The 12,099-nt window shown below is 35.2% G+C and overlaps 1 protein-coding gene across 1 annotated transcript in view; it reads left to right on the top strand.

Annotated features, from left to right (window-relative positions):
• The first annotated feature begins 9,322 nt into the window (after nt 1-9,322).
• iqsec1b (IQ motif and Sec7 domain ArfGEF 1b) overlaps nt 9,323-12,099 on the top strand; it is a 359,306-nt gene continuing 356,529 nt past the window's right edge. The window contains 1 exon segment of the mRNA XM_056468517.1: nt 9,323-9,745. Within this exon segment, the coding sequence (XP_056324492.1) occupies nt 9,459-9,745 (287 nt within the window). The 5' untranslated portion in view covers nt 9,323-9,458.

Raw genomic sequence — 12,099 nt, 5'->3', positions numbered from 1 at the left:
CAAGATGCTGCTAGAGAATTCAATGCACATAAAAAGGCAGAGACTGCAGTAACATGCTAATGCGCCAACAGGATTGATGCGAGCCTGTTATGCGAGTCTGACAGCTGTTTAGGCAGGTTGCTGTGGAGTAATAGACTAAGTGAGGGTTCAATTAGGCCATAAACAACACAGAGAAACCTAAAGTCAACACGACGGCATTCACATCACATTTCACTCCTGTAATTTGACGTATTTTGAAACGAAATGGGAAAAATATGTAGGAAGGGGCTTGATTTTTATTCATCAGGCATTGATTGGGTCATGAAAAGAGGCATTAGAAGAATGGACCAGTGCAAAGGAGGTCCAATTTACCTGGAGATCTATTCAATAGCATGCCACTTCTTCCCTATAGCGGTTGCTTGGCTGATACGTTCACTACATGAAAACATGACCTGGATAAAGACAGAATTAAAAACCTGATGAAACATTAATACTGTAATAATGTTTTGAAAGAAAAATATTTGAAGTTAATAAAAAGTATATATTTTATAAATATTTTATATATTATAATATAAATATAACTATAAAATATATATTCTATATTTATTATTATTATATTTATTAATACCCATTAATGATAAGAGATGCTTTGCAGATAATAGTTTGTTTTACAATCACAGCATGTGGTTGTATGGGGGGACGAGACATTACTCAAAAAAAAAAAAGAATTGTTTTATGTGGTTCTTTCATTCATTTTCTTTTCAGCTTAGTTCCTTTATTCATCAGGGGTCTCCACAGCGGAATGAACGCTTATCAAGTATTTGTTTTACGCAGTGGATGCCCTTCCAGCTGCAACCCATAACTGGGAAACACCCATACACTCATTCACACACATACACTATGGACAATTTAGCTTACCCAATTCACCTATAGCGCATGTCTTTGGACTTGTTAGGGAAACCGGAGCACCCAGAGGAAACCCACGCCAACACGGGAAGAACATGCAAACTATTTACAGAAATGCCAACTGACCCAGCCTAGGTTCAAACCAGCGACCTTCCTGCTGTGAGGCGACAGCGCTACCCACTGCGTCACTGCGCCACCTGGATTATGTTGTGTAAAACAAAAATGATTTCCGCAGTTTTACTTGAATCAAAATGAGAGCACAAAATATGATCACAATATACAAAAATAAGGGAATTAGTCAAGTTAACGCTGTAAATAATAAAAATATGGAAATAAAGTCTTAGTTTTTGAATTAATATATCATGTTTATGATTTGCTAAAAGAGATTAAAAATATTATTTAGTTTTATTTGTTCCATTGTTTACATGTTAATTTCCTGTTTAACTTAATTGACCTAGTTATAACGTGTGCCTGTTCATTACCATGGTAGCCTATTGTGTTCACATGTTCCTTGTTCATTTATTCATTTTGCTCCTGTGTATTTATATCCCAGTTTATTTCAATACCTTGTTTACTGTTGCGCATGTTGTTTTGATATGCTCCTATAGTTATAATAGCTATGGAATTATTTTACTGGATTTACTGAAGTTTTTATTGGGAAAAAGTTACTGCTATTGGATTCATATTTCATCTGTGCCACTAATATTTAAACTACAATCACTTAAGAATATGCACCAATAAACTGTGCACAATATAAGATTAAACGTGCTTTTACTGATTTTAAAGGGCACCTATGGTGAAAATCATCTTATGTAAGCTGTTTTACAGAAATGTGTGTAGGTATAGTGTGTTTACAGTTATATTGGAGTGATATAAATACAATAAGTCTCTTTTTTTTATTTCCTGACGTTAAAATAGGATCCAAATCCCTCCCGTTTTGAGGCACACCACAACGTGACATAGGAGTGCGGTTTCCCAGCTCACCGAATTGATTGACAGCCGCGTTAACATGTCTCCGTAGTAACATGTATAATAATATCAACAAGACAAGCAACTGGGATTAAAAGATCTGTTTGTCTCTCTGTGATGATTAATTATCATCAAATGTGATTAAGAATGAGTTTTACAAGTTTAAAACGTTTTTTAAAACAGTGCATGTTTGTAATGAATTACAGCAATTTTACCGTCTTTATCACCACAGCCACGTGTCAGTACAATTATAAAAGAAGACGCTTCAATCCCAGTGTGTGGACGTTAAATCAGGTTTATTTTGTACTTTAACAAACTGTCGCACAGAAAACCATTCCCGCATGCTACACGCACTGCTCCTGCTCTTGTTTACATGCACTGCGATAAAATATGTGCTGCTCATGCGCTGTGAGTAAAGGCCTTTTCTGTTACTTTTATGGCACAAGGTGTCGACACCCAGCGAGCAAGCTTATACAGTAATATGATGACGATCTTATTTTGACTAAACATGTCTATGAATCAGGGAGGTAAGACTTAATAACATTAATTCCTCAAGTAAATGCCTTTAGTTGTGTCAAAGATGAACAGATAATTTTATTAAAAATAAAATTGTTTTCTATAGTATTGTCATGATTGATATTCATGCGAAATATTTCTTAAGTGATCGTAGCATATCACTCCAATTTTGTCTTTACATTGTTTTCCAGTTACATTTAGGATTGTTTATTAAGAATAATAATTGTATAATAATAATATTAATAATAATTTAATGTATAATAAATAGAAATATTTTAATAATCCCAATTCTGGTTGTTTGGTTTCTCCATATTTTTTTACCCAAAGTTTGGCTAAAGCAACATAATTTTTTAGAATGTACATGTTTAACTAGATGTTTTTTTTTTTTTTTTGGGGGGGGGGGGGGGGGGGGGGGGTTGTATATGGGGTGATTTGCCCTGGATGCCATTGAAGCTAGAACCACCACTGTGTTTGACTCATCATTGCAGAAGGGCTTGAGTTAACTCCACAACAAATAATCATCGTGATAGTTCTTACTGTAGCAACATTACATGTGCTAGAGAGATGTGTCAGAGATTGAGGCACACTCTGACAGGCACATGGAAATGATGGGTGGGGAGGACCAGCATTAAAGGCACAGGCAACAAAAACAGGTACATTCTGTTCAGACCAGAGAATTCCAATTTTCTGAAATTTATAATAAATAATCTGATGGCTGTTTTGAGCTGAAACTTTACAAACACATTCTGGAGACACAAAAGACTTATCTTAAATCTTGAAAAAAGGGGGTAAAATAGGTGCCCTTTAAAGCAATAGTAATTTTCACATTTTTAACCTTTATTACAGAACCGTCTGCTAGACAGCACTGGTGTAAAAAACTTTTACTCCACAGACATTACAATGGCAGTAAATATTTAAATGTGCTATGCAAAAAAAAGTCAAGCATGACTGACAGACAAGCAGATTTCCCTGGCAATGTCATGAGGATTTTCTTAAGTGCTTTGTCAGTCTCACAAAGGAGCACCTACTGCATTTCCTTTTTGTTGTCCCATATCAGTATGCCTTATAGACAATGCACTTTTAAAATGCCATTGTGCATGTAAAAATGCCCACCATTACTTGGAAAATCAATGCTGTTTCAATACGAGGCGCAGTAAAAAAACAAAAACAGTATGCTATTAAGGTGATTATTCTACACCCTTGATCACCACTTGCATAAATCTAGAGAAAATGTTTGCGATTTCGTTAATTTAAAAACGACATTGTGATGGAAAATGCAGCCTTGATGCACGTCAGATCTGTAAAAGCTTTTTGAACATGATTGGATGTAATGATATGCGGTGCTGTTGAAAATGTGGCAGATCTAGTCTCTTGTTATCAAATGGAATTTAAGCTATAAGTTATTCTGTAGGCACAAAACAAGTGCACTCATTTGACGCTATTGTAAATGTTCATCCATCTGAATGTCAGGATAATGAAATGTTTAAGAACGAGGACTCAAGATGAGTTTAAATTACTCAAAGAACCCAGGAAGATGACGTGGAGTAAAGGAGAGAGAGGACAGGATTAGACGATTGCTTCCCTTCAGGCTACAGTCTGTTTGGAATCAGACGGAGGAAAATTCACTGAAAACATCAGACATTGAGATGCAATACTCGGTGTTGCCTCTCAGTGATCGTAACAACAGCACAACAGCACAACAGCAAGAAAGCAGAATAATTCTGGGTTTGAAATGGAATTGCTTGGCATTTTAGACATTTCTTGCTTTCACTATGCTGCAAATAACATAAAAAAGGACCCGGAAAGAGTCTGAGTCACAATTTTTTATTATAGAATATGCAGATTTTAAGAAGACCTGCTTTTTCTTGCAAACCGAGCTGTTCTCGATAATTTGAAAATAGTTCGTGTCAGTAATTATGTGGTTGCAAATAGCTTTCTTTCTTTTTGCACTCACAGAACATGCAAAAAAAAAAGCATTTGTCTCCCCACTGACAATGTTTTGCATAGTCTTCCACAAAGACACATTTTAGACTACTAATTGAAAATCTCTTTAAAAATTGTTCTCAAAAAGCCTTTTTTTATATTAGAGTGCAATGAATCATCACACTTTGCTTACACTTTTTTTGTGCATTTTTTGCAGTTCCATTTGGTGCAGTACAATTCGATTTGGTTCTAAGATGTGTCTCCATTGATGCAACCAAAGTTTATTAATATGGGCAATAGCACTTTATAACCTTATGTAAGACTATCAATTGATGCAAAGGGATTCATTGTGGACAGCTAAATATATTCTTGTTTTAAAGTGTTTGTTCACCTAAAAATGAAAATCTGCTGTTCGTTTACCCTCAGGCCATTCAAGATGGAGATCTTTTTTTTTTTTTTTTTTTTTTACATAGAACATTAAAGACTTTTTTAGCTGACACAGTGGTTCTTGGTGATTCAGAAAATGTAACTGAATGGCTGCCAGTACAAAACTTGAATACTTACAGTTTTAAGTCAGATTTATTAAACCCCCTGAATTATTAGCCCCCCTGTTTATTTTTCCCCAATTTCTATTTAACGGAGAGAAGATTTTTTCAACATATTTCTAAACATAGTTTTAATAACTCATTTCTAATGACTGATTTATTTTATCTTTGCCATGATGACTGTACATAATATCAGCATTCCACCAACAAGTCTTGTTGTTTTGGAAACTAGTGCACACACACAATTTTACACTCCATAATACCCCTATCTGGAATAACAAGTATATTCTACATAGGAATAAATCCATTTTTTAGGAATGGTTAAATAAAAATATTTGGTCAGTAACAGACATAATGCATGGCAGGGGCAATATTCTAGATTATAATACTTTCACTTTAAGACACAAATTTGATTGTCATCCAAAGCAGTTTTTCACTGTTATTAATGCAATGCCCTCAGGTATAAAAATGTTAATGAAAAGTATTCTTACTGAAAATTCCTCCAATCCTTGCCTTATTGTATATTGGTGAGATTGAAATTGATAATAACCTTTGCACTAATAAACATTTAAGACAAATTATTATCCAATCTTGCTTCCCCTATCAAGTATTAAGAAATAAATATTTCATTCATTGGATAAAAATACTGTTAAACATTTTAGATGGACATATCAAAAAATGTCCAATTCTCCCCAAGGCAAAAGAAGTACAATTATAATAGTGAATCATACATACCCTTCTAATAGGTTTTTACATTTGAAATTTAATTTTGAAAATCCATCATGAAGACACAGTACACATATTTTTTGAGAGGGGTCTGGATGCAGACCTGGTGAAGTGCAATCTGGGCTGCATCCAATGCTTTTTAATGGGCTCACCTAACCCCACCCCTCACAGTGACGTCACTAGCTCCATTTGAGTGCATTGTGTGTGACACTGCATCGCTGAGTGATGCAATCTCAGCTTGCATGATAAAGGCTGCATCCAGATACTATTGTATTTTTTACTTGCAGCTCCATTCAGTTGTTTTGGAAAAAAAGTGCAAGACTGGTTGATTAAAGAATGTGGATGCTGAAGGCTTGACTTTAACATTACAAGATGTACTATATGGAATTACTAAAGATTGTTCTGTTTTGCATGATTTGATAAATATTATCATTGAATTAGCCTGATGCCCTGGCTAAAATGAAAACAAAAAGTGCCTAAAAAATGTTTAATTTATTTGTATCATATAACTTGCCATAGCTGATATCTGTTTTATATTGATTCTTTTTTAGTTTTTTTTTTCACTCTTAATTTTATTTTAGTTTGGATGACTTTTTTAATTTATATTTTTTGCATTTTTGTATATTATTTTGTGCTGAGCCTTCCATGTGTGATACATAATTTGTAAAGTTGAATGCCATTTTGTTGTATTTGGATTTTGTATTTCTAATAAAAAATGTTTTAAATAAAAATAAAAAAGAAAATAATATTTTAACAGATATTCTTCTAGACACTTCTATACATCTTAAAGTGACATTTAACGGCTTAACTAGGTTAATTAGGTTAACTAGGCAGGTTAGGGTAATTAGGCAAGTTATTTTATGACGATGGTTTGGTCTGTAGACTATCGGAAAAAAATATATAGCTTAAAGGGTGTAATAATTTTGACCTTAAAATGGTCTTTAAAAAATTTTAAACTTACAATTTTTAATTTTAAAACTAAAATTAAAAAAAAAAATGTATCCTAACCGAAATAAAACAAATAAGACTTTCTCCAAAAGAAAAAAATATTATCAGACATTGCGCTGTTAAACATAATTTGGGAAATATATAAAAAAATAAAAAAAAAAAAAAATCAAAGGGGGTTTAATAATTCTGATTTCAAATGTATGTCTCCTCTATATGCATTGAGGTCTTATGAAACAAAGCTATCAGTCTGTACAAGAAACTAAACATTATGTACAACATCATTACCTTTAATCCACCGCCTTGGCAGACAGTCCTTAGAGAGTTCACAACAATCTGGCTTGGGACCATTTGACATGGTTGTGGATTAAAGGTATTAATACTGAAAATAATGTTCACTTTCCTGCACAGACTGATGGTTTCTCCTCCTCTCAAAGTGGCAGTGGCTATTAACTTGCATTTTATAAATCACTGAGAACCAGCCGAATAAAGAAAGTCACCTACATATTGGATGGCCCATGGGTGAGTACTGTAAATTAACATAAAATGTTCAGTTTAGGGTGATCTATGCCTTTAATTACTGTGTTTCACAAAGGAGGTTGCCCATAATGAGGAGGAAGATGAATTTTCTGTTGTGTTTACAACATATGCCCTTTCCTGTCCTATTTCCAAACCACAACATAATCTGCTAAAAAGACGAGAGACAATCTTGGTTTTTAAATAAGGGCTAAAAGTAAGTTTGAAAAAGGAATCAGGAGAAGACAAAGGCTTCTAAAAATACTTTGATTTTTTTTTTTGAGAAAGGCAGACTCTTGTACAGTAAAACTCAACCCATCCTTGTCATCATTGCAGAGGCTTTGATGAAGACAGTGTCTTTGTGATCACAGAGGATAAAATGTGAATTATGCACATTATCTAGTGTCTCTACCTCATTAGCAGCACAATGCACAGGTACCTGAGCACCAAACAGCATATGCCTCAGCACTGACTGTCAAGACAATTGGGAAGATAAACACTTCCCCTAATCACTTTTTTTTCCTTCTTTTTTTGGCAGCTTGCCTATGCTATGCATTCTGTTGGACATGTGCTATAATTAGATCCCAAGTCGTTTCTTTCTTTTATGTGACAAATGCAATTTTTCATTGTCATTTGAAACAGCGACGATGGCATGTAACTGTTTCTTAATCCTAAGCAATATTTAACCACGTACACAGTGAGTTATACAACACAATCAGCACAACAAACTGAAATAAATAAATCAAGTTTTGGCTTCCTTATTCCATTGCACCAACTGGCAGAAAAATCCATCTTAAATCGTCAATTCCTTTTTGTTATTGCAGGGGACAACCACAAGAGGGCACTCAGTAAGACTGAGACACAGGGGGCTGTTGGTGTAAGTATACAGTAATATTTTAATGCTATTTCCGTTAAATGTAATAGGATAATCCAGATATATTGATAATACTTTTATTTACTTAAAATGAATCAATATGGCTCAATACATACAAAATATTCAATGAATTGATCACTAAATGATAATCCGAAGATGACTAGCAAAAGCATGCATAAAATTGCTAATAAGCTACAACTGGGAAAAGCTACAGTGAAAAACATGATTTAACTCTCTGTGTACCAGTGGAAATTAGGTGTAGTATGAAAATATAACTACCTTTTAACCTTCCTTATTCTGTAAAAACAGTGCTTTGGATACTGTGTGTTGTACACCTGTTGAAACCGCTGAGATGAAGCAATTTGGACTCATGAGATCCCTCTGGTGTCATATTAATTATGATTTGTTCAGTACAATATCCCTCAATCAGTCTGAAATGGTTTAAATCGTTCTTTCAGCCTGACAAGCTAGAATACTCTGAATATTTCTTAAAACCTGCCAGCAAATTAGCTTAATCAGGTTTAGAGATCATTTCATACTAAACCATTTAACCCTTACAAAAATAAACTATGGTTTGATTGTAGTAAAAACTGAGTAATTTTTATCACATTGATTGTACAAAAAATGCCATGGTTAAACTATTCATTCATTCATTCATTCATTCATTTTCTTTTCGGTTTAGTCCTTTTATTAATCAGGGGTTGCCAAAGCGGAATGAACCGCCAATTTATTCAGCATATTTTTTTACACAGCGGATGCCCTTTCAGCCGCAAACCAACACAGGGAAACATGGTTAAACTATAGATTAGCAAAACCATGGTTAATCTGTGGTTACCATGACTTAATACGATATATATTAAGTACAATATAAATACAGCCACAGTTGTACTACAAATGCCATGGTTAAACTATAGATTAGGAAAACCACGTTTAATCTGTGGTTACCATGATTTAACTACAATATATACTGTATAAAACCACAGTTGTACTACAAATGCCATGGTTACACTATAAATTAGCAAAACCATGGCTAATCTGTGGTTACCATGATTTAACTACTATATATTTATAATGTATTATATTATTATTATTTGTCTTATAACATAGCTAATTTTAAAAGGGGAAGATATTTTAACTGGTTGAATGGGGAGAACAACTTGGCCACACCAGTTAGGGCTCCTAAACTCAACAAACCACTGCTGTTTTATTTCAGCAGCTGGAAGACATTCTTGATCATAAATACTTGTCTAATTTACCCAAAATAAAGCAAACAAAGCTTTTAACTGGCAAAACATGTAGCACGCTACTCACTACTAGCGCAGTAAACACTGCTTACCTTCACAGTCCTCCCACTGAAGGGTTAAACGGATTTAGCATCCACGGAGCGGGTTAGTTATTGTGGCGCAGCGCAGAGCCTCTGGACGGCGCGCTGCAGCGGACGAGCGCTCGAGCGCAACTTCAGTACTCAGTGCTGAGCGCCGACAGCAGTCAGCAGTACCAGCAAACATAAACAATGGCGGAGCGGCTGTAAACCCAGCTCAGCGGATCAAATTTGCCCCATGGACGGGCATTTCGCCTACATCGACATGGAAAACCCGACCGAAAACCCCAGCAAGGCGGCGGAGTACCTGAAAGAGCTGAATAAAATCATCGAAACCCAACAGGAGTTGCTGGAGAAGCAGAAGAATAGGATTGAAGAGCTCGAACAGCAAGTGTGTGATCTTTGTCAAGAAAACGCGTGCTTGAAGGATCAGCACCAGAGGCACCTGGCCACCTGCAGACTGCAACAACAGGGCAACAGTCACCCCACGCTGGGTGCCATTAAGGAGAATGTGATCCAAGAAAAGTAAGAGTCCCACTTTTTTGCGGAGCTGTCACTGCTTTTTTCGTTTCACGTTTGGACTGTGCATGAATGGAATATCTAAGCAGGCTTGTTGTTGTATACATGGTGTTCTTTAAAAGACTAGTTATGATCGGGAGTTTTAATTGTGGGTCTCGATGACAATAAACAGACTTGGTTAGCGGGACGGGTTTGGGTGTAAATACCAGCACTCAAATGTCAAGAGGTGCGTTTTTTTTAAATGCCTTTCTCTATTAAAGTGAATATATTTATAGGGAGCTCAGTATCTCACGTTCACAGCCTGAGAGAAATATGCGTTTAAAGCATTTTTGATTGATACACCGATCAAGATGCTGCCTAGGTAGGCAGCTGCTCGCATGGACACACACCCCATGTCGACAGCGTTCAGTTTTGACAGGACTGAAATGGGCTTTAGACACTTGAAATTGTCCACCAGGCGTCATTCTCTAAACGTAATACTGGGTTATCTTATTCTGTGTTTCATGGTGGTGTTGTTCATACTTTATCTGTGGTTTGTAATTAATCCTGGCTTGTCAGATTTAGAGATTTCAGACTGTACGTTTGTAAGCACTGGTTAACGTGCCGATTTGCTTGGTTGTAAGCTAGATAACGTTGATTGGACAAAAGCAGCAAACGATTTATTTTAACAGCGTCGTTCCCATCCGTGGAAATTCTGCCAAGTAGATTTAGTCTTAAAACATACATCAACTGTACAGTCTCTTCATTATTTCAGCTTGCACGTTAGACTTCGCGTTTGACGTTTAACCCTTTCCCTCAGGTGTGGAGACTAAACAACAGCACGTGAAAGTTCTAAGAACTGTCTGAAGCTCATGAATATTTAATGAGGCAAGCTCTGATTGGCTTGCTTGTAGATAAAGTACGCAAAACGCAAAATTCTCTTAGGCTATCCCTGGTTTAAAAATGCATTAAAGATACAATAGGTGATTGTCTTGACATCCAAACATTTTTTGTTGGGCTGATTAAAACTCTCTTTACATTCCAATAGTAAAGATTGAAGTAAATGAACTAAATGCATTTATATGTATTTTTATATTCTGGGTAAGGCATAAAATCCAAAAAATGTTCATCCAATTTAATATTGTCGGCCAGATGATTCCCATAATTCTGATAAGTAGCCCAAACTGTCTGTCAACAAATCTAGATTTGTACAACTGCACATCTCTGTTCACCCAGATTTGCTATTTGCGCTGCTCGTTCATGTGCACACAAGACAGTCACGGCTGTAAAATCAAATGCTGAATCAAAACCTTTTTTTAATTTAATTCTCAATCAATATTGGAGTTACTTTACCACACTGGAAGAAGGATGACACCATGGCTGAAGTATTTATTTTAGACAGGTATGTTATGCTTTAAAACTATTTTAGTCACGTAAAGCTGATGTAGATTGTGTTGTTTTCAAATGGGTTATATGAACAAAAGGGTTGTTCAGCCACTAAAATCTTCCGGCGAAAGATTGATGTGACTGTTTTCAATTTCATAAGGGACCCTTTACAGCATCAATAATGTAGATTTTTATTTAGTTTAACAACAAAACATAAATAAATAGTGCTATTCTGCCTAGCCTGCTTCACTGAGGTGAAGTTGGTTTTATATTCACATTGGTTAATTTTTGAACAATGACAACCTGTGACGTGCTCCCTATATTGTTTACAATGCTACATTAAATATTCGGTCTGAAATAGCATGTCAGTATGGCTCAGTAATAAGTGTAATTCCTGCACCCCGCCAGCCAACAGCATACAGTAGTCACTTTAGGACAAAGCACATGAGAAAGAAAGCAATGAGACCAGCAATCCTTGTATGCTTGAAATATTGCATATCATGACAAGTTTTGCTTGCTAACTACTGTACATAACTGAAAATGTGCTAGACATAATACAGTTTTTCATTCAGAACTGTAGTATTATAAAGCACTATAAAGTTTTCCAACTGGTGAATAGGCATGGCACGATAACTGTTTTCGCAGTATACCGCGGTTTGGAAAAGTCAAGGTTTTAAAACTGCCACAATTTTCTGTAACACCATTCCTAAGGTATTTGTAAGATTTTTTATTTACATTTTTTTTAGGACAACGGCACCTCCAGCAGAAAAGATATGCCAAGATGCCAATTTAAATTGTAAAGAAATATTTTTTTTTAAACAAATGAAGACAGCAGAAGTTAATGATTCATTTGAATTATAAAGCCTGACATGTTGACTGCTTCAAATTATCATAAATCTTTCAAAAAATAAAATATATTGTTTTCATTTTTTAAATTAAATAACGTGACACCTTAATATGTTTATCCAAGGTTATCATACCGTCAGAATCTTATA

This window comes from Danio aesculapii, chromosome 11 (assembly GCF_903798145.1).
Source record: "Danio aesculapii chromosome 11, fDanAes4.1, whole genome shotgun sequence".
Taxonomy (NCBI): domain Eukaryota; kingdom Metazoa; phylum Chordata; class Actinopteri; order Cypriniformes; family Danionidae; genus Danio; species Danio aesculapii.
The sequence above is the reverse complement of the archived record's forward strand: the minus strand, read 5'-3'. Positions and strand labels throughout refer to the sequence as shown.